The sequence below is a fragment of the Prionailurus viverrinus genome, chromosome A2, assembly GCF_022837055.1.
Source record: "Prionailurus viverrinus isolate Anna chromosome A2, UM_Priviv_1.0, whole genome shotgun sequence".
Classification (NCBI taxonomy): domain Eukaryota; kingdom Metazoa; phylum Chordata; class Mammalia; order Carnivora; family Felidae; genus Prionailurus; species Prionailurus viverrinus.
In genome coordinates, this window is record NC_062562.1 from 169024349 (window position 1) to 169048336 (window position 23988).

At 49.2% G+C, this 23988-nt stretch overlaps 1 protein-coding gene across 2 annotated transcripts in view; it reads right to left on the minus strand.

The window, feature by feature from the left end:
- Window positions 1-23988, minus strand: part of PTPRN2 (protein tyrosine phosphatase receptor type N2) — an 805972-nt gene that overhangs the window by 482889 nt on the left and 299095 nt on the right. For both annotated transcript variants that reach the window (XM_047850353.1, XM_047850352.1), the window contains exons 5-6: window positions 21466-21628; window positions 7674-8034 (exon numbers count right to left, since the gene is read on the minus strand). In XM_047850353.1, the coding sequence (XP_047706309.1) occupies window positions 7674-8034; window positions 21466-21628 (524 nt within the window). The remainder of the gene's footprint in view (window positions 1-7673; window positions 8035-21465; window positions 21629-23988) is intronic.

The following is a 23988-nucleotide window of genomic DNA, read 5'->3' on the forward strand; positions in this document are numbered from 1 at the left end:
ACACAGCCGGCAATTGAATGGTCTTAGCAATCACGGAAAGTTCAAACAGGAAGAGGCCCCAAAACATACATATCCAACACTCTTATCTTGAATGAGGGAAGAGAATAAGAAAGACTATCTGACTGGTTGGTGCTCAGCAGGTGTTCTGTAAATGAGCAAATTCATGAGTAAACTTGCTAAGAGTCATAGAGTTAGGAAATTGCACAGCCAATAGTTAAGGAAAGTGTTTCAGACTTCCATCCCTATAAGCATTCCATATCAACACAATAGAATCCATTTTAGTACAGATTTGGGGGGCAGGGGATGAGAACACTCATTACCTTGGCCATTCAACCTATAATACAGTAAGACATCTGAATAGAAAAAATAACAAGGTATGTTGGGAAGAAGCTGGCATAAGAAATGCCCAGAATAAAAGTAAGCAGAGCGATAATATTAACTAAATTCTCCTAATTCCTAGTCTGGGCTCCCCAGGGTGTGGAATCAAGATAATAAAAAAAGAATTCTAACAGACTGGCTACAGGCTTTGTTTCCTGTTTGGTTTGGTTTTGAGCATTATCAGTGAGCAAGAATTAGATTGGCAGCTTCTACCAGTGGGCACACTGCATATTATTTGTCACCGGCTCTAGTTAGCTATTTAGAAAACTGTATATGATTCATCCCCTAAGGTGGTTTCCATAATTTAGTTGTCATCATTGAGACTTGAATGGAAAGAAAGACTTTAGCCAAAATACTCACAAGATCTATATGAATAAAGCTACAAAATTCTGATGAAAGAAATCAGAGAACTAAATAACTGGAGAGATATTCCATGTTCATGGATAGGAAAACTCAATATTGCCAAGATGTCAGTTCTTCCCAACGTGATCTATAATTCAATGCAATCCCAATCAAAAGCCCAGCAATTTATTTTGTGGATATTGGCAAACTGATTCTAAATGTATATGGAGAGACCCAGAACAGCTAACCCAATATTGAAGGAGGAAGAAAAAGGTTGGAAGTCTGACACTACTTGAAAGAAAGACAGTACAGTACTGGTGAAAGAATAGACATATAGATCTGGAAAGCCCCAAAACATACCCAAATAAGAATAGTCAACTGATCTTTGCAAAGGAGCAAAGGCAATACAGCGGCACAAGACGGTCTTTGCAGCAAATGTTGCTGGATCAACTGGACGTCCACATGCAAAAAGGTAAATCTAGACACAGACCCTCACCTTTCATAAAAATTAACTCAAAATGTATTACAAGCCTAACTGTACACCACAAACATATAAAACTCCTAGATCCAGCAATCACACTCCTTGGAATTCACCCAAAGGAGTTGAACACGCATGCCCACACAAACAACCGCACACGTGTTTATATTACAGCAGCTTTAGTCATAACTGCCAAAACTTGGAAGCAACCAAGCCCCTCAGTAGGTGATGGATAAATTAAACTTTTGTCCATTCATACACTGGAATGTTATTCAGTGCTAAAAACAAATGAGCTGTCAAGCCATGAAGATACATGGGAGAACCTTAAATGCATATTACTAAATTAAAGAAGCCAATGTAAAAAAAACAAAAACAAAAACAAAATCACACTGTGTGATTTCAACACTGAGACATTCTGGAAAAGGCAAAACAATGGAGACAGTAAAAATTTCAGTGGTTGGAGGATTGGGAGGGAGACGGGTGCACAGGGGAAGCACAGAGGACTTTCAGGGCAGTGACTACTCTGTATGATCCTATAATGGTGGACACAAGCCACTGTACATTTGTCCAAACCTGCAGAATGTAAAACACCAAGAGCCAACCCTAACTAAACCCTAACCTATGGTGATAATGATGTGTCCATACAGGTTCCCCAGTTGTAACAAATTTAACACTCCAGTTGGGGATCTTTTTTATGGGGAAGGCTGTGCACATGTGAGGGCAGGACGTACATGGGAAATCTCTATGCCTTCCCTTTAATTTTGCTGTGAACCTAAAGCTTCTAAAAAATAGTCTCTTAAAAAAAAGGAAAAAGAGTGACTTTAGGCTTTGTTAAAACTCAGTGACTATTGAGGCTGGGAAAACTATAATCAGGGTTCTGTGGTCTGAAAAGATTTATGCATGAGGATGTTAATGGTGCTATTATGTGAAGAGCAAAGATCAACAAACTATATATAATTTAGGAGACTTGCAGTTGACCCTGGAACAACGCAGCTTGGAGCTGTGCGCATCCACTTACACATGGACTTTTTGTAGTACAGAGTACTATGAACATATTTTGTAACATTTCCTTTTTTCCAGCTTACGTTATTGCAAGAATACACATAAGACACAGAATATGTGTTAATGAATTGTTCGTATTATCAGTAAGGCTTCCAGTCAACAGTAGGCTATTAGTAGTTAAGGTTTTGGGGAGTCGGAAGTTAAGTGCATATATTCACCTACACAGAGGGTTGACACCTCTAATCCCCACGCTGTTCAAGAGTCAACTGTATAGAGACATAGAACTGATTTAAACGTATTGTGGTACCTACATACAGTGATGGTTAGATGATTATGCCTCTACTTAAAAACACAGCTGTATGGGTACGTGCTTGGGTCATTGGTTTTGGATGGGATATCTGAAGGACACACACACACAGAGTGGTAGCCTGCTTCTGGGCATACAGCAGTCGTGGAAGGACTGGCTGTGGGGAAGCAAACTTCAGATTTCACTTGGTACACTCTATAATACTTGGATCTTTCTAAATAAGCACATCATAATCTTACAATGCGAAAGTTATTTTAGAAATTTAAATATATCACAGCAACAACATTCACAATAGCCAAAAGATAGAAGCAACCCAAGCGTCCACTGATAGATTGACAAAATATGGTGTTGCCCATACAGTGGAATATCATTCCGCCTTGAAAAGGAGGGAAATCCTGACCCCCGCTGCAGCATGGACAAACCTGGAGGACATGATGCTCAGTGAGACAAGCCAGTCACAGAAGGACAGCTGCCCTGTGATTTCACTTCTATGAGGTCCCGCGAGCCATCAGGTCCATAGAGACAGAGAGCAGAGGATGGGCACTGGGTGCTGGGGAGGGGAGCGGAGTTAGTGTCTAATGGGGACAGAGTCTCAGTTTGAGAAGAGGACAATGTCCTGGAGATGGTGGTGGGGACAGCTGCACAACAGCATGTATGTCCTTAATGCCACTGAGCTGTGCACTTAAAACGGTTAAGATGGTCAGTTTTAGGTCATGTGTATTTTACCACAATTTCTAAAAGCTTTAATGTAAAAAGTGGGCATGGAACTATATATTACATAAGAGTGAGTGGAATTCACAGGGCTTGCTTGAGACTAATCCCAGGCTGGAGGAAGAACTAACCCGGTGAACACATCAAAGGGACGGCGACACCCCGCTCCCCTTGCTCAGAGGGGGACTGCGACACACACACGGCCGCAGAGGAAGGCACACCGAGCCTGTGGCGCTCACCCGGGAGGTAAGTTGAAGTGACTTTTGTCTACTTCTCTCTGCACACCTATCGCCCAAGTTTTGCAGAGTGGCCATTTGTCATTTTACAACTGGTAAACAGCACAACAAGTAATCATTTACAAATTGATCCCTACTCAAACTGATCTGGAAATTCCGGAACAGCATCGACGGAGGAGTGCACACACGGGCGGCAGCGGAGCGCTCCACCTTACACCGGAGAGGCCGCATTCGGTGCAGCTCAAATCCACACATGGCACACGGTTTGCCGCCTGTCCTCCATCACCCCATTTCACACAGCTCTTTCTTGCGAGTTGGCACTGCTTTAAAGCTTTTTTTAAAAAAAAAGATAGGGTGTAAATAATAAATAAATGAAGAGAGAGGTGTCTTTTCTATGATAAGCTTTACCAAATGAACATCTGCCGTACACATTGAGTCAGTAACTCAATTTACTGAGCACTTCTCTGGGGGCGGGTATGGGTGGGTCTTCCTGTGGCTGCATGTGAGACAGTGTCACAAGCTGGATTCGATCATGCTGCAGAAGGACAGAGCCTTCTCGGCGTCACGTGGGAGCTCCTTGCCCTTCGCATGACCACAGGGTCGCCCTTCCAGGTAGCAGCCCTCAGGGCGTCTGGGATAGCCAGCTGTCCAGGCTGACCATCCTGAGGGCATGGCAGCCCTCCACCCCTCCCTTCCCACTCTCTTGCCGTCGCTTCCAAGGTGCAACTGGGTTGGTGCAGAGGACTGCGCCTAGGGATTCTGTGCTCACGGCACACTGAATCCACCTGTACATTCCACAGGGACCGCAGGCGGGTGGCCAAATGGTAGGGGCAGTTTTTCAGGCAGTGACGTGAAATGGCCCACCCGGGTGTCTGCTGTTATCGAACACCGATTAAATCCCAGTGCACAGAGTCCAAGAGTTATTTTCAGGAAGCCCCTGGACTGCAAATTTAGGGGAAAGTTGGCCTTTTCTTTTCTCGTTCTTTTTCATTAAATATGTAAGAAGAGAAATCTTTACCCGTCCTACACCGGCTGACACCCCTGCCCCTCAGTGACCTTTTCCACTCTGCCCCCTCTAGAGGCCAGGAACATACTTTTGTACACACTAAGCAGAAAAAGCTGAACTTGGGAGCTGAATGCTTGCTTGAACTGGAGTCCAGGAGCAATTAGCCAGAGTGACAAAGCAAATTGTGTTTAAATCTAAATGTTCTACGATTGCCTCTTCTGAGCTCCAACTTCGTCTTAAGTGATCTGACAGTGGGGGTGAGTGCCATCATTTATACTTTTGAGCTGCAGCTTCTCATCAGGAAAATGAGGTTGAAAATAATGCCGCCTTATAACGGTGACATGAAAATCAAATGAGGCCATTTGTGTGGAAGAATCCACTGGTTCATTCACTCAGCAAACACTTTGCCAGGCACACGCTGGGTGCTGGGTGCTGGGATGGGGACAGTGACAAGGAGGCCATGTGTCATCTTCCTAAGCTGATGGTCTACGGGGGGGGGGGGGGGGGACAAACATTTGTCAAACAATTGCACAAACATGTACTTGCAGACTGTGAGATGTGCTCGGGTGAAGGCACAAGGTTCCAGGAGCCTCTCCTCTGCGGTGGGGTAGCAGCTCATCTTGCTGAGAGATTGAACACTTCAAAGAGCCAAGCTGAAGTCTGCCAGGGAGGCTAAGTGGCCCCAGCTGCTGATGCTAACACAAGACACAGCAAGACAGTGTCCCCCTCACAGAAAAGCACCCTGTCACCACCTCTGAAGCCTCGTTGCTGAACAGTTAACACCATGGTCAGACCTCTGGGCTGGGCTAGCTCCTACACTGCAGGCTTACAGAAAGTACAGAGCACAGGAAACAGGAACCAGGGACATGCTATCATCAGGATGCACCAGCAAAATCCAGAATGTGAAAACCCCACGAGACAAGCAAAGAAGAAGAGAGAGAACCCTTGTGAGATCTAAAGGGGCTGAACAGACAGACCCACCAAGGCAATGGCTCTTCTTTTGAACTTCAAAAAAACCAACTGTAAAGAAAATTTATGACAACTGAGAAATGTGATAGCCGATTAGATCACAACACTAAGACATTACTATTAATTTTAATGTGTGATAAAACTATTGTGGTTGGGTTTATACAAGAGTTCTCATCTGCCAGCAATGCAATGATGAAACCACTTGATAATGGGGAGGTGGTGGGGGTGTAGAAGTGGCAGGAAAGGCCAGGAGCTGCCTTTTGCTGAAGCCCAGTGATGTCATGCCCAGGGTTCATTTAACAATACTCTATTTATTTTGTGATTGACATTTTACATGTCTCCTTTGAAAGCATAAAGTGCAGCTGGGAAGACAGTATACATGAAAGGATGACCAACATCGCAAGTTAGCACAGAAAAAAACTGCCAACGAAATTATGCAGTTAATAAGGGTCATTGGAGAATGGAGATCAAAGAGGATTTTCCCGAAGACCTGTGCCTCAGGGGACGTCAAGAAGAATGGGAAGGTACCAAGTGACGGGGAGACAGAGGCTCCTGAACACTAGCAGACACGTGGAGCCGGTCGTATTCTGTGAGCACACCTGGCTCTCTAGTGCATTGAAGTCTCTTTCGTAGAGGCTTCCCATTGCCAATAGCTAGGACAGAAGTAGTTGATAAAAGGGATTGTTTTAAGTTGTGGGAGATGGGAAAGGAGACAGAGAAGGAAGTGGTGGTTACGTAAGCTGGGGCAGCCAGCAGAAGATGGGAAAGGGGCGGTCAGCACCATGGAGAGGGCCCAGAAGTCCCAGCAGAGGCCACTGCTTGGCCACCACCCAGTGGCTGGCGGTGACTTTCTGCAGTGTGCTCATAGCAGAGGTGCCGGGTGACACTGAGCCGGGGAAGATGGGAAAGGCAATGACAAGGTGAAGGCCAAATTGGCAGCTGAAGGCCACTGGCAGAGTCTAGGGATTATGGGAGTTGCAGAAGGCAGCAGGGCCAGTAAAAGGAATTTCTCACAGCTGCGCAGGAGAAATACCCCCAGAGGAGAACATGCTGGAGAGAGAGGTGCCCCCCCCCCTCAAGCAGCAGCCTCCTGCAGAGCAGTGCCAGACACACCAGTGGGTATTTATGTGCAAACAATTCGTAGGCAAGCGCAGTCTTCTTTCTCATACAGCTTTCTTTCCCAAGACAAGAAGGAGAAGAAAGCATTAGTAATGGCCACACACGCTGCCTCCCTGTAATTATAACTTTGTTTTCCTTCCATTTAGAAGGTGCCATAATGGCTTTGTGGACCGAGAGAGAGAGAGAACAAGCAAGCTACTTAGCTGAAAAGCAGCAATATGTAGAAAAGAAGGCTGTCAGAACAAATCCAATTAAGGCATCACTTATAGAAAATAGAATGCTAACATTAATGTGATTCTCGGTCAATTAGAAAAACCTGTTATCTGCTTGATTTTATTATTTGTATATCTTCAAAGAAGAAATCATATTTTATCAGACTCTCACTTTCTATTTCATGGTCTTTGAAAAAGGCTGCTAGAAGATAAATACAAGGGACCCCTCTGCACCTGACAGAGGCAGAGGAACCAGTAAGTACCGCATCCCTGCGGGACGGCCACAGCGGGGCGTGACTCATGGAAGAGCCCTGAAGCTGCCGTGCTGAGGCTCAGTCACTTTGAAGGCCCCACGGCGCCTGCACTGCCTCGTGAGGGGTATCCGTGTCAGACTGGGCTCTTCCGGGGACAGTCAAGCAACGACAAATATGTGAATGTGACCCCGAGTCTGACCATAAGGAGTGCTGAGGCATGACATATGCCGAATCCAAAAGCGTTCATGTTCAATTTTCCACAACGTTCTGTGGCCAGCATAATTTGGGGTCAGACTTGGCCATTGTTCCTCAACGTGTTTCGGCATCTTCATCAATGACGAAAGAAGCTGACTCTGAGAGGGTGGGGGTCTAAACACTGTGGCCCCTTCCACTCCAGGAGGGCCCTTTTCTCCCTTCAGCACCACGGCTGGATTCCCTTGGCACGAACACCACCACCTTCTCTCCTCAGAGCACCAGAGGCACAGGAGGGTGCCCGAGGCCCTTTCTCTCGCTGCACTGGCTGCAGCCATGACCTAGGGGGCAGCACTGATGCACCAGAAGCCATTCAAAGGATGTGTAGAGTGGAAAGGACTGGCCCTGGGCAGGGGCCAGAAAGACAAAAACAACAAAAACCCGGGGATTGGTGGAGGCCAACTTACCATCGCTCATGGCCTCGGGCGGTTTGGGGCCTCCTGGAGGCGAAGGCCACTTCCGGGGTTCCACCGGCGCCGAAAGGACCCTTGGTGTCTTCCACGGTGCATGCAGTGGGTTTCGTGGCCACGGGTCACCTTCCCCGTGGGGCGCCGGGGGCTTCCGAGCCGCATATGCGCCCAGCGCAGCGATCAGTTTCTGCCTATTGACGTTGCCATCCACCTTGGGGCTGAGCTCGTCAGGCTGCAGCCTGCCAGGGGTCCGCAGCGGGCGGCCCCCAGGGTAGTCTGCCCCAGGGCCAGGAGCATAGGTCAGAGCAGACGTTTGCGCCATGAAGGTCAGCACGCTGTCAGCAAGGGGGTCCTCACCCTGCAGGAGCCGAAGATCAGAACAACAGCAGGTGAGTCTCCATGTCAGCCGGTCGAAAGGACATTTGACCTCAATTTTCAAGGCACGAAACAGCACCGACATTTCTGAAATGCACACCCAAATTTTCACTCCACTGATAGACCGAGTTCTATGGCCCATATTTGTATTGTTGTGGTTTTCTAACAGCAGCTTTATGGAGATATAATTCGCATACCACAAAATACATCCTACTCGGTGTTTTAGTATGTCCAGAGTAGTGTGAACATCAACAGTGACTTTAATTCCAGAACGTTTTTTACCACCCCGACAGGAACCTTGTGCTCATCCCCATTCCTCCTCCCCGAAGCCCTAGGCAACCACTAATCTACTTTCTGTCTCTATGGGCTGGTCTGTTTAAGACATTCCATATAAATGGAATCACACAACATGTGGCCTTTGTGTCTGGCTTCTTTCGCTGAGATGTTTTTGAGGTGCATCCACACATCAGTGCCGCATGCCTTCCCACAGCCGGAAAGCACTGTTTTAAAGACGCAGGACATTTTGTTTATGCATCAGCTGGTGGGCATTTGGGTGGTTTCTCATTTTTGGCCATTATGAATAATACTGCTATGAACACTCATCTCCAAGTTTTGGGGGGACCTAGGTTTCCAATTCTTGGGGTTCATGCCTGGAAGTGAAATTTCCGGGTGGTATGGTAACTCCACACTTGACTTGCTGGGAGCTGCCCGAATGTTTTCTAACATGGCGGCACCGTTTTACATTCCCACCAGCGACGTGTGAGGAATCCGGTTTCCACAGCTCCTCGCCAACGCCTGTTATTGGCCACCTGTTTCCTTACAGCCATCTAGTGGGTGTGAAGTGGTAGCTCACTGGGTGTTGACTTGCATTTCCCTCATGGCTAATGATGTCATGGACTCCTTGTCTTCCTTGGAGAAATGTCTGCCCAATTCCATCACCTGAATTGGTGTTGACTGTTGCAAAAGTATCTCTCCATCCACGATTGAAGCACCTATATTGCCTGTCTTACCGTCTTTATTTCACGACAACTCCTTTCTTTACTGATTATTGGAATCACCTTTATAGCCTATTCCTTTAACAGCAATATTCTGAAACATCAAAGCTGCCAGGCTTTCTCTTAACAATTATATGTAACGTCAAATCCGTGGCCTGACCGACATGGTCTTTCATTGAGCCTCCACCTGTAAGTCCCCCTTATTCATTGAGCCCATTTTCCCGGGAGGAAACAGACTGTTTTGCCACTAGACACCTCAAGGCCCAGTTGTCCTCCCCTCTGGAGTAGCTACAAAAGTGTTAGAAATGTCAGTGTTCTACCTCTGTGGAACCATCAGAATTTCATGGACAAACACGGAAATTTCCAACTCGGGGATTCTCAGAAAAGTTATGGCTGTCCTTGAGGCTTACTCCGAGCTCCCTCCATGGTGTGGAATGGGTCCACGAACCATAAAATTTTAAAATCTCGCCCATTCACATTTTCTAAGTGCACCTCGCTTGGGGCACAACATCAATGTTGAGTCAATAAGGGAGTAGACCTTCGGATCTAGTTAAGATGTGCAGCCATCACTGAATTTAAGACAAATGGTTCAGACTCCCAAGTCTGGCTATTTTCAAAAATATTTGGGTTCAGGCTTCCAGGATAGACTTTGGTGTAGCAAGTCAGAAGTCAGAAAACTAGGGTTGATAAGGGTTCTAAGTTGTTGTTCTCACATATGAACTTGGGCAAATCACTTGACCTTTGGAGACTCAATTTTCTGTCAAAGAAGGAGACTGGACATTATCTCTAAGATTGCTTTTATTTCTAAAATGATGTGATTTTAGCTGTCATCCAAATTGTTTAATGTTGTCCAAGTACTAGCTGAAACCAATTGCTTTTCCTTTAGAAAAGAGAAAGGAAGATTCATTAGAGAAAGGGAGAGAAAAATAAAATGCTACCACACAAATAGCCCCTCCAGCATTTTCCCACAAATTGGGTGTAAGTGTCAATCTTAAGCCCAGGCTGAACTCCCGTTCAGAAAGGCTGTCTCCGAACACCTGGTCAGGTCATAGTGCTGGGGGCTAGGGAAGGCATCCAAATGCCTCATTAATGTGCCCACAAGCCTCTCTCCTCTTTTTGCCATGAATGCAGCCTAACCGAGGACTTCTGCTCAAAGAGCCTCTAATTACGGTCGAACTGGAAAGCCCCTGGTAAAGGACAAACCAGGCTGAACACAGCGCACAGTGGATCACTCCTGAACGAAACCTGTGCAGTGGAATGGGATAACCTACTTTGGGTCGGTTTATGCTGTGAACCAAATTAAGGTAAAGAGGGAAAAAGAATATTTCAGTAGGTAAACTGTAGAAATCATAGAAAAGCATCGGTTTTTACAAATCAACCCAGGTCCTCTGTAAATGAAGGCCAGCACGATGGTGTCCTCAGGGGAGCTCACTGTGGCCCAGGCGAGGGTGCCACCGAATAACCAGGAGTCCTGGGAAGTGGGAGATCGTCGGGAAGTGTATTCTGGTGGCGGCTCCTTCTGTGTGGCTTCAAGTCTTGAAGGAGAGACTAGTAGGCGGGGCTGGATTCTGGGGCAAGGCTGCCTGGGTTTGGCTCACACCTCTGATCTCACAAACCTAGTGAGCTCTGCTTTGGCGAAGTATTTAATCTCCAAGTCATCCGTAAAACAGGGATGATAACACTCTGCTTGGCACAGCGTGTTAATGGCTACTGCCACTAGTATCGTTAGGGTTATTATCTACTTTACCTCCTTAGGCCTTCATTTTCTTTGAAGCAGGAGGAAGTCCACAGATGAACTGAGCATAAACCACCCCCCCCCCCGAAGAAGTTTTAAGCCTCAATTCAACAAATTTATGATGTCAGGTTCCCTAAAATAATGCTGAATAATTTTTAGGACTTTAGTCGCCCCAATCCGGAAATTAGCAGCCTAAAAGTATAACAATTTGCCACTGCCCAACACATGGTGTGGCCAGTTTTGGTACTTTGGTTCTTGGTACACATGCTAGAGACATCTAGTGTGGGAATCCCTGGTATGGTAAGTACACTGCGTACGAGGCATCTGAGAACTGCCACGGTTGATAAAATTTACCCCGAAATCCCATTCCTCCAGGCACATTCCTTAACCCACAGTGTGGCCACGTGAGAAGTAGAGTCTGCTCACCCGCTCACCCACAGCTGCTACACTGGATAAAACACAGGGAAAGAAGGCTCTTTGGGGAGACTGGCCTGATCCTGTCAGCACAGCTCTGTGGAACCTGCACAGCTTTGGACAACCTCCTTGCGCTTCACGTTTACTACCTTCAAAATTAGGAATATAGTTCCTTTTTTTCTTAAAGCAGGTAAAAAGATGAGAGTAAAACGGTGAGTTAAAGTGCTCAGCACGTGGCTCAGAGGAGATGTCTGATAAATGGTAGGCGGTAGCATCACGTCTATCACCACGATCCCCACCGACATCATCATCACCATCGATATCGTCACTATGAGCACGATCACCCCCTCACCACCGTCACCTTCATCACCGCCATCACCATCCTCACTGCCATCAGCCCATCCCAAGCACCAGCGATGCGGTGTGCCAAGCTCTGGCCTACACTCTGTGGGGGAAGACTGTCTCAAACATGGACCTGTCTTCAAACAAATCGCAGACCGCAATGGGGGTTATGTCGCAGACGTATGTAACTATAATTGAAAGCATATTATTAAAGAGGTTTAGTGATACCAATTTGGAAGGAAGAGGGGAAGTCAGGGCTGCCGCCTGGAGGCAGCTGACACACTTCCTCAGAGCCGCAGGCCGCACTGCACCCCTATCTGCCAAACAATGAAACAGCCATGGATGCTCCCTATCCCCCAGCCTCCCCAGGACCAGGGGACCAGAGCTAAAAGCCAGGCCTCCTTCCTCTCATGGAAGTCTGCCCACTCCAGCCCCAGACTGTAAAATTAGGAGTTCAGACTGCCAGGAAGGCCTCGGGGCCCTCGGAGCCCCACGTGCAAACAAACACTGAGTGGAGGAGACTCATGTCTGCACACTGGCCACTAATGCTTATCAGCTATTCTCTGATGCCAAGGATCCAACACAAATTAGGAAACTCAAATTGGGTCATCTTTTGACCACAGAACAAACATTTTCTCCAGGTTGTCTCACAGCCTGAAGGCAGCATTGACAAGCACATTGATCAAGACATGCTTACTGCCGGTGACGAAACACAGCAATGGGGCTGTCCACAGGCTTCCTGATGAGATGACCCCATAATGCCATCGGATGTGGCCAGATCTGGGAGCCTCCTAGGAACCCTCCACCTGCAATTCATTAATGTAGACATGGGATTACTTCTCTGTGCCTTTCTGTGCTCAGGCCATGGAGGATGATTCGGGGGAGTCATCAAGTCTTCCTCTCCCTCTATCTCTGTCTCTGTCTCTCTGTTTCTGTTTCTTTCTCTATCCCTCTCCACTCCTGTCTCTCCCTCTTTCTCTCCTTCCCTCCCCCTCCCTCTCTCCCTCCTTTCTTCGCCCACTTCTGCCTCCATCTCTCCCTCCGACACTCCCCCCCTCCCTACCTCTCAACACAGAGAGAAGGATGTCCTGCCAAGGTGTTCAGGCTCTAAGTGTCCAGCCTGCCCCGTGTGCAGGGAATAGGTTGGAGGTGTCATTCTTACTGACGGCATCGTTGCCAAGACAAAAGAAATGTTTGCCTTCAGGGGAGCTTAGGGACAGACACTGGTCTATCTTTCTTTGCAGCTGAGACGTAGTACTTTCAGTTAGAAAAACCAGTCTCCAAACACTTTTTACGGGGTTCACAAAAGCTACGTAGTTGAAGAGATGTTAAGTTCTAAACTCAGGATCAACGAATTATGCAGAAAGCTGACGGCAACATGAGGTGTGGACTGTAAGTGATGGATATGTACAGTGATACTGCGCCATGCTAGCTTGGAATGGCTCTGGAGACGGCTGACGACATGAAGCCAGCGCCATCGCCTCGCCTCTCTATCCCCCCACATCGCCTCTTCTTTCTGTCATTTCTGCTGCACCTGCTGTCCTTCTGGTCTGCACCTTGTCCTACAGCCCCAGACTCAGCAAGTAACAGGCAAAAGGAATGGACTGAAGCAGAGACTTGTGATCCATTTTCTACCCATGTTGGATAAGCACCAGGCATGAAATCAGAGGCCCACTGGCTAATATAACCACCAGGAGGACATCAGGATCACAATCACAAAATGGGTCCTGTTTTCTGAGTGCTGGTGCCAGGCTGTTCTTTGGTGTTATTTCTTTTTGATCTCTCAAAAGCCTATGGTGTACACGAAACTACAGCATTTTTTGGATACGAAGCCAACAGAGTTCTGGCAAGTGAGAACCAAGGCTGGGACACAGCCCGGGGCGTCTGGCTTCAGGCTGCGCCATAGAAAGGAGCAGGCTCGCCCTGCAGTCCGTCTGCTGCTCCGCAGAGTTTGGGGGAGTAAACTCGGTGGGCTTGCATTTGGCATAAAAAATAAACATGAAAAGGCTGGGCAAGAATCTCAGGGTTCCGATTTCAGTTCTACTACCAAGTAAGTGTTTAAAGCAGGCATTTCACTCCATCTTTCTCAGACTCGGTGTCCCTCTCCAAACTGAAGGTCCCAGGGAACTTCTCATCCTCATAAGCGTGAGTCTACAGAAAGTACAATGCAGCCTGACATGACGAGGCTGTGGCTTTTTGTCCGTCTGTCCCATCAGCTCCAAAGAGTCCCGATGGAAGAGGTGAACGTCTCTCAAGAGTGCCTGAGTAGCTTCTCACACATGGTGACGGGAGATCAAACACGGAAAGAAAAAGGAGAATGCCTTCTGCCCATACAGAATGCAACACTAAAGAAAAACAACGAATAACGACTTCTCACAAAGCTTCTTTGTGGCTTCCTGTGTCTGTCTACACAACCACCTCTCCTACCAGCAAGCCAGCTGTGCAAGGGCAAGGCCGGCGGCAGGATCTGGCACGGGGCTCAGCAGGATGGAAGGCAGAAACACGGACCCAGGAAATAAACAGGGCAGGGGTCTGGGAGGGATTGTCGGTGCGTGATCACTCCCCGTGAGGTCACAGATTGATCTCCAGCCCTCGCCACCGTCACACCTCAGACGCTCCGCCTACTGGGTGAGCAGATGAACAAGCGAGTGACACACAGGCTGGTTTGCCCACGGAGCTCAGCCCCAAGCTGACTGGAGCCTCGGTAAGTGGAGAGGGCTGGGCCTACCAGGGAGTGGGGGGGTGGTACTCACAGTCACTATGATTAACCCCTTCCTGCATATCGGGCACAAACCCCAAGAAGAGCTCTACCGTACGATCCCGGCTTCCCACCGAAGGCCAGGAGAAACAATAGCTTGAGAAGGCAACTTTTAGATCAAATGAGCATCACAGATGTGGTTCAGATACAATGTCGTGGCCACGGTCCTCACAGCTCAGCACCTTTGCACATGCCATTCCCAGTGGAACGGCTAAGAAGAGGGCAGGAGGGAACCTGAGTCACCAAATTCAATTTCCTCAGGCGGCACCTCTTCAGAAATGGAGGAGTAGACGGGCTTGCTGGTGGACGCCTGGCTGCTTCCCAGTCCGGGGCTGTTAGGAAGCTGCTGCCGTGGGCAGCTGCATGCAAGTCTTCCTGTGAACACATCTTTCCTTTCTCTCGCTACGTCACAGACAGATGAATGTTCAATTGTAAAGAAACTGCCAAATGGTGGCTGTAACAGTGGTATCATAGTTTTTTGTTAATTTTGGCCCATCTAATGGACACAAAGTAGTAGTTCCTCAGCGTGTTATGCTGTGTTTCCCCCAAAGAACAATCATATTTGACACCTTTAATGCCCTCACTGGCCTTTGTATATCTTTTTTAATAAAGCGTTAAAAACTTTTACACATTTTGTGTTGGCTTGCTCATCTTTTTCTTTTCCATCTTTATTAAGGTGTGATTGACACACAATAAATAGTACACATTTATGCGGACACAACCATACACCTATGAAGCCATCTCCAGAGTTAAAGCAACGAACATAACTGTCACCCAAGGAGTGTGCTCGTCCCCTAACAGTTCCTTCCAATTGCCCTCCACTCCCACGTCATCAGGCAACGACAGATTTCCTCCTGCAACTCATACACTAGTTCGTACTCTGTAAAATTTTGTATAAATAAAATTATAAAAGTATGTACTTTTTTCCTGTCTTTCAGTCAGCATAATTATTTGGAAAGTCACCCATGCTATGGCATGCATCAGTAATTCATTCGTTTTTATTTCTGAGTAGCATTCCACTTTATAGGTCAAACCCAATTTCTTTATTCATTCACTCGTTGATAGGCATTTGCGTTTTTCCAGTCGTTGGCAATTACTATTACAGCTGCTATGAATATTCACATACCGTCTCCGAAAGGACAAAGCTCTGATGTATCTTGGACACGAGTGGGATGGCTAAATCATGGAGCAGCATATGTTTAATTTCTTAAGAAACTGCAAATGCTTCCAAAGTAGCTACACTGTTTTACGCTCCCACCAGCGGAATATGAGAGTTCCAGTCCCTCCACCCCACTGCCAACATATGGTGTGCTCAGTCTTTTAAATTTCAGTCATTCTGGTAGGCATGTGATGGCATCTCCTCATGGTTTTAATTTTTATTTCCCTGATAAACAATGATGTTGAACATTTTACAATGAGTTTATTTGCCACCCATTTATCTTCTTTGGTGAAGTGTCTTTTCAAATCTTTTGCTCAATTCTTTATTTGCCTCCTCTCTTTCTTTTTAACAAGTTTTGAGAGTTCTTTATACATTGTAGAGAAAAGTATTTTCAGGTGTATTATTTGCAAATATTTTTTCCCAGCCTGTGACTTGTCTTTTCACTCACTTATCATTATCTTTTAAAGAAGAGAATTCCTAATTTTTATGCAGTCCAATTTATCAATTTTTTTTCTTATGGATTGTACTTTGCTGTCATAGTTATACATCAGTATGGGGGACCTTAACACTTTTGAGCCTTCTGACACACGATCATGGTATATATATATATATCTTCATTAATTTAGAGTTTCTTTACTCTCATCAATGTTTTTTTTTAATTCTCAGTGTACAAATCCTTACACATATTCTTAGATTTCTCTCTAATTGCTTCACAATCTTGATGCTACTGTAAGTAACTTTTCAGAATTTTAATATCTAATTGTTTGTGGTTATATAGAGAAATATAATTGATTTTTGTACGTGGACTTTGTATTCTATGGCATTACTATGCTCACTTACTAGTTTTAGTAGCTTTTTTGGTAGATTCCATCAAATTTTCTGCAAAGGTGGTCATGTAATCTGCATGCCTTTTATTTTTTTTTTCTTACTTTATTGCACTAGCTAAAACCCCCAGTACTGAAGAGGCAAGAGCAGACCTCCTTGTCTAATTCCAGATTTTAGGTAGAAAGCATTCAGTCCTTCCTCATTCAGTGTGATGTTAGTTGTAGATTTCTACCATGAATTGATGATGCCTTTTGTCAAATGCTTTTTCTGCATCTTTTAAGACTATCATATAGTTTTCCTTTTTCTTGTTAATATGGCGAGTTACACTGACTAATTTCATATGTAAACAATCTCCTTATATCATCATGTATTATGCTTTTTCATATAATGTTGGATTTGCTTGCTAAAATTTATCTATAATTTTTACTTCTATATTTCTGAGGAATAATGATCTAAAGCTTTCTTTTCCTTTATCTTTCTTTGTATGATTTTAATCCTTTGATATTTATTGACTTATTTTATGGTCCAGCACACGATCTATATCAGGAAATATTCTATGTATACTTGAAAATAATGTATATTCAGCAGTTTTTAGATACTATCATTCTATCAATATCAATTAGGTTAAGTTGTTGATGGTATTGTTCAAATCTTCTATATCCTTAATGTTATTTTACCTATTTGTATAAGAAGTTACTGAGAGAGGAGAGTTAAAATCTCTAAAAATGATTGTAGACTTGCATAATTCTCTTTTTAGTATTCTTGCATTTTTGCTTCATGTATTTGAAGTGCTGACATTAGGCTCATAGAAAAGATTTTATGTCATTTTAATGAATTGATCACTCGGTTGTTATAAAATGCTCTATCTCTGATAATGCTAACTGTCTTGAAGTGTACTATGATTAATATTAACATCATCACGGCAGCTTTCTGATATTTAGAGTTTCCATTGTGTATATTTTCCATACTTTTACTTCCAACTTATGTATGTCTTTCTAATATCATGTGTTTTGGCTTTAGTAGAATATGGTTATCTGTTTTCTGTTTTTATTAATTTGAACATCTCTGGGGGTGCCCGAGTGGCTCATTTGGTTAAGTGTCTAACTTTTGGGTTCAGCTCAGGTCATGATCTCTCTGTGTCAGCACAGAGCTTGCTTGGGATTCTCTCCCTCTCTCTCTGCCCCTCCCCTGCTCATGTGCATGTGCACTCCCACTCTCTCTCTCTCTCTCAAAATAAATAAATGAGTTTTTTAAAAAGTTAAAAAAATTGAACATCTCTGCTTTTCATTTGGAGGGCTTAATCCATGTCTTTGCTACAATCATCAGTATGGCTGGACTTAAGTCAACTTTCTTGGTATTTGTTTGATAGCCCGCAAGGTGGCAAAAACGTCTGCACAGCAGCTTTGAAAACATCTGATTATGTATTTCCTGTGCTTTATCCGGTCTCTGTTCATTAGAGAGAGGACACTGGACAGAAAAAATAACAAGTTCTAGGTTCTCGTGCAGTCTTTAATACGGAGAACCATCTATCTCAACATAGAAGAAAAAAGCCTAAGCCAAAAATGCCACCAAGTGCTCATGTTTTGAATCAGCTCGTTACTGTTGTGCTGGAGTGGCCGCATGGCAGGGGGGCCGCAGGGTCCAGCACCCCACCCGGGACGTGTGTGAGGGAGAGGCCTGCCCGGAAGAACCACAGTGTGTGGCCATCTTGCCGGGGGCGGTTAAGGACCATGCGAGTCGTGCTCGGCAGACGGAGTCAGACGGAAGGAGTGTGTGGGGATGCGAGCGCCAGACCCTCTCTCCTGAGATGGATGCCGGTCGTCCTGTGCCTCCGAGGGCCCCAGGGTAGAGTCCCAGGCACTGACCCCACAGCCTCAGGGCTCTGGAAGGTCACACTCTCGTGCAGAATGGGGAGGCCCGTCCAGATGCTCAGGGTCAGAGTCGCCAGGTAAGTGAGCCAGGGCTGGACGGACTCTGCTGCAAATCCCGCTGACCAGCGTTTGGGGCTACAGACTCACCCCCACCCCAACCTCAGGCCCAATAGGACACTGGGTGGCTCTGGCAGAGTCACTCACCTACCTGGGGGTCACACCCCCAGCCCCGGCTCTGCCACGGCTCCCCTGCCCCCAACACTGCCGGCATAGACCACGTGACAGTCTCAGAGTCCCTGATGTCACACTCTTAGGTTACCCCACAGCAGGTGCGGACGGCAAGGCAGTATGGCAGAGGACCCAGGCCGTCCATGCCCGTCCTCGTCCGAGGAGCAGCAACTTCTGTTCTAAACTGACGGTCATCCCAGCGCGCAGCTGAGTGAGGAGACGGCCACGCAGGAGGGGAAACATGGTGCTGGGTTCAGGATGAGCACGAGGCCCCCGGCACCGGCGGGCGGCTGATGAAGCTTCGCCAACACCTGGGCTCCAGCTTGTGCGCCTTCCTGCTCCGTTTCTGTCCCCGGCACAGAAGGCCGCAGACTGGTTAGGGACGGGAGCCGCTTCCCAGAGAAACGTCGGCAGGTTGCTGTCAAGCTTCTCCTGGGTCTCGGGAACGTGTAAGGACCGTCTTGCCCTTCCCGCCTCCACAACCATCTCTGGGTCCCACACCCAGGGACGCGACGCAACGTCTCCATTACGGAAGCCAAGGCTGAGCATGAGGCTTCATGTTCCTTTTGATAAAGACACATCGGGGGACAAAGGAGGAGGACAAACGAGTGATCTCACATGTGTGTGTATTCCAGTCTCCCATCCTCGGGACTGGGAGAAGCTGGTTTCCCCGGCACCGCGGAGTAAGTCAACAGGTGAGTCGCTCGGGCTCTGGGCGCTCTGCGGGGCTGGGCACCCAGAGCTCAGCTGAGGTCTCCTCGGGAGACAGGGCTCCAGCAAGAACCAGCAGGCGGTTTCCAGACCTACATTGACTGTGTTTCTGCAGACAGGTTAGACTAACAGTGGTAACTACTACTGACTCGGGCCTTTGCTGTGAGCTCTATGTGCCTTGTCTCGCTTCTCCTCACAGTGACTCTAGGACCGTTTTACGGCCCAACTTCACGGCCAAGGACCCTGAGGGCAGAGAGGCTGAGCGGCCTCCCCGAGGCCACACGGCACTGGTGGGAATTGGTTCTGAACGCCCTCCAGAGTGTCCAGAATCTCGCCCACCATGTCCGGCCCCCGGCCACCACCCAGGAAAAGGTCCTTGACAATTGTACCTCTCACTCCACGGTATCCAGCTGAGCATCTGGCTCATAGAAAGTGCTCGGTCTCAATAAATGAATATAAAATCTTAAGTTCGACATCTAGAAAAAAGTGTTAAGTGGATCCGGCTCAGAGGGGTTACGGCCCACACTGAGAAGCCGGCCAAGGGTCCAGGCGGGAGTGGGACTGGCCGATTGCAGCGTGGGGGCCGCCCTGCGTTATCTTACTCTCTCCTGCTAGGGGCTCGTCTGTGAGGACTGAATCCGTTACGGCAAATGCCACGAACTGGGCAAACACATTCCCACGATCCAGGACAGAAACGTGACTGTGCAGGAGCTCCCAGCAGCCTCTCAAAGTGGCCTGGGGGCTCTGGAACCCCATGGCCTCAGCAGGTGCCCTGGCCGGTGCTAGGACTCCCCACAGGGCCTTGTATCCCAATGTGACTATGAAACGAGGGCTGGACGGTGAAGGACCTCGAGGAGGGGCTGACGCAAGTAACAGGACCCTAGAGACGTCCTTTCTCTGGGGGCTCTGCCCGTAAGATGCAGAACTGAACCAACCTTGCACCTCAGCCCACACCTAACTTGACCTCACCTTGCGGGGCCGCAGCACCCGTTCTGACGTGCCCGCTCAGAGTCCGCTGCTGTCCTCAGGTGACTCGGGCCTCATCAGCAGTGTGCCCTCGAAAGGACCTCGCATGGGCGCTGCACACAGTCTCAGCCCAGGGCGGGCTTTAATCACTTCAGTGGCTTCTTGACAGGAAAATAATTGAAAAGGGGACACACGTTGCGTCCCCCATATTTTCTGGGGAAAATCTTCTGAGGAAACCCCAGCAGAGCCTCAGAGGAAAGGGACCTTCAGTCATGCGTCACTCATAGAAAGGAAAATATGTCAAATCCCAGTGGACATAACTAATGTCCAGCAAAAAAGTGTGCACGTCACTGCCAAAACCCAACATGCCCACGATCACCCTGGACTTCAGCACTTTGCCCAAACCCCCTCCTCGGGATGCGTGAGGGCCCTGGTTCTGACTGTCCCTGCTCTCTGCAGGTGAGTCAAAATCTGGGAAGTCCAGTTTAACAAGTAGTCATTCTTTTCCATCTAAACAGCTGACATTTGTGATTCTGTTTCTTTAAAATGTCCTTTTGAGCATCTCAGAATGGCTTGAGGGCATGTAGCGTCGGTAGAAAATGAACTTCTACCCGAGAGCACGGCGCCTAGACCCTCCGCACCACACAGGATGCCCACCTAGGGCAGGCGAGCCCAGGATGCAGAGGCTTCCTGAGAGGCAGGCCTGGCAGTGTGACCCCAGCACAGTCCTAGGCTCAAGTGTCCCTTGGGTCCCCCTAACCCCAGCACAGTCCCGGGCTCACTAAGCAGGATGGGGGCCCCCCAGGGTCCCCCTGACCCCAGCACGGTCCTGGGCTCACTCACCAGGATGGGGTGTCCCCTAGGTCCCCCTGACCCCAGCACAGTCCCGGGCTCACTCACCAGGATGGGGGCACCCCTGGGTCCCCCTGACCCCAGCACAGTCCTGGGCTCACTCACCAGGACAGCAGGCTCCCCTGGGCCCCCCTGACCCCAGCCAAATTCGGGGTTCCGGTTCTGCTCCCTCACAACTGAGTGTCCACTGCTGTAAAGGCGGTAAAGGAGGAAACACCCTCTTTGCTGCCTGTAGGTGTCCTATCTGTATTTGATGGTGGCTTTCTAGAGCTCCCGAGCCTGCTCCAAGGAAGACATCCTGAAGACCTTCACCCCTAAGGGACCTGGACTGCTGACTGGCTCCGTGTGGACGGTGGGTGGGCAGCCGCCGCTGGAGTGTCGTGTGCTCCTCTGAGCAGGGTCCAGGAGCATTCTCTGCACACGCCCTGACCGTCCCTGTACCACACACTAGTCCGGGACTCAGGAGAGAAACCAGGAAATGCCAAAGACTCACACTGGAGAAAAGGGCACGTGGCAGGTGAAAGACACCCCCCCGGACCACGGAGCTCCGAGGCTCACCTGGGCTGGCGGCCTGTTGTGCTTTGTGCGGAGGCGCACGTTTGGAGCAACAGCCTGGGACAGGGCCTCCAGGTATGGCAGGTAGCGCTGGACAGCCCTGGCCAGACCACCGTCGTCCTCCAGACCGGACCTCCTGTCCTCATCCACACTCTGCTTCGAGGTTCTGAAACGCAAAAGAAAACTATGAGCCAGTCGCACGTTTGTTTATGTCAATTAGCTGCCTGGCCCTCTGCTCCGCGTGACAGAAATGCACGCGGGACGGCCCTGGAGCCTGAGCAAGGACACGGGTCTCAGGGCCAGAGGGTGAGGCCCGCCTCCTTGACGCACATGAGCCTTGGACTTGAACCTCTCAGGCGCCTCCCTGAGCCTGGTGTCCCGACGCGTCTCCGAGCCACCGTGGGCACTTGATGAGGGGCCCCTGGAGAGGTCAACGCGGCCTCTCTGAGCACCGGGGGTGGGAGGCAAAGGCCAGCAGACAGAAAGCAGCCAGGACCTGCTGCAAGGCCGATCCTAGGAGCAGAGGGCAGGGCTATGCGGTGGGCCCGCAACACGAGAGGCTCACGTGGAAGGGGGTCTGAGGTTTGGGAAATGGAACAGGCTGGGGAGGGAGGAACACAGGCAGAGGAGGCAAAGGCAAAACCAAGAGCCGAGAACGGGTCTGAGGCCTGAGCCCCGGCTGCCGCGAGTGCAGGTCGAGGCAGCGGAACTGAGAGCTGGCCTCGCTACAGACAGGGCAGGTGGGTGTCCCACAGGCGAAGGCTGCTCTCCCCCAGCAACATACAGTAGAAAGAGCCCTGAAATCAAGCCCTCCCTGGTCTCACCGCATCCCGACGCCTCAGCAAACACCCCACATACATGACTTTTCAGATGCAGGGAGCACCTGCCGATGGCTCGCTGCTCACGGCTGCAGAAGAGGGAGCCAGAGGTGCCCTCCTGACTCCCAGGGCCCACGAGCGTGCCGGGTCCCAGGGCACAGACGGCACTAGACCCACGGTCAGCTGACTCTGAGATGGGGGCCTGATCCTGGGTTACCCCGGAGCCCCAGTGTGGCCACAGGTCCTTAACAGAGGGCGAGGAGGTGGAAGGCGGTGGCGGAGTGATGAGGGGCAGGATGACTTCCAGGGAGGCGGGGAAGAGCGCAAAAGGGAGGAAACAGTTTCAGCCCGGCCCTCTGGAAGGGGCCGCCCCGCGACACCACAGGCTTTGGCTCAGGGAGGCCCAGGCTGAGCTTGTGACCCAGGGAACTGCGAGGTGACAGGCGGTCACCGTGTAAGCCACGAGGTCTGTGGTGATCTGTCACAGCAGGAAACTGACGCAGTGCCGAACATTTCTACGCTGGCACTACGGAAGAGCCACGCACGCGTCACCAGCTGTGTGTGCGGTCCACGCCAGGCACACAGGTTTGCAGCAGGAGTGACCGAGAGAAGCTTTCTGCCTTCTTTCCACGTGGCAGCGAGACACAAATGGGGCTTGTTCCGAAGCTAGACGCTGCTTCACGCCCGAGTGCCGACCAGAAAGGCCGTGGCTGTGTCCAGGAGGGGAGGCCAGGACGAGGCCGGAAATGCAGGCTGACCGATCCAGCACGGACGTGAGAGCCGAGAGGGCAACCGCTGGACTTACGCGCAAAGTCATTAAGAGAACGACCAACTGCCCGACAGACAGAGGCGTTCTGCACAGGCTGAGCATGACCAGAAGCAGAGGCACAGGGGAAGTGACCGGGTAGCACCACTACCGGCAGGAAGTCAGGGTCACGGGCCTCAGCCCATCCAGGAAACTCATCTGGCCCCTCAGTGGCCTCCTGTCCGGATCAGCCCCCAGTCCTCCCACTCCCCACGGCCTCCCAGAGCCCTGGCTCTGGAGAGCTGACCTCTGTGCCCACCCATCTCACAGCCTGGACCCGCCAACCAGAACTTCCCAGCCCGCTGACGGCCTTGCTTTGAGCAAAGCAGCCGCCCCCAAAGGGCCACGATGCACCCTAAATGGGGCAGGAGACCAAGCAGCAAGCTCTCTCTTCAGAGACCCCTCTGTGTCACTGAACTCTCTGATGCCCGGATCCCCGCGAGGAGCTTGTCTGACGACGAGCTCTAACACCGGCACCGTGTGTAACGTGGAGAGGCTGAGAACTTCCCAGACCATCAAGTCCAGGTTCCCTCTCCTCAGAAGCTACCTGCCAGTTTGTTTTTCCTCCCACATCACGCTGTCTGCGGCCGGCTTCGCTGTGCCCACTGACACATCTCTGCAAATGGCAACATCACCCACCTGTGCCCTGGCCGTAGCCCACAGGGCTCACTTCTCTTCTCCCTCGTCTCTGTTCCTCACTCGCACATCACACATTCCTTCGGGCTGACCCAGAGACCCCCCACACCCGTCCACATCCCCCTCGTGTAAGTCACGAGCAGCCGTGCGTGATGGCCCCGGGGGCCTCTCCCCTCTGTCACCTGGAAGCCATGGGGGCCTCCGGAAAAGTTCACCAGGTCACATCACTAACTGGCAAAAGCCCCAATCACACTCCACTTCCCTGGA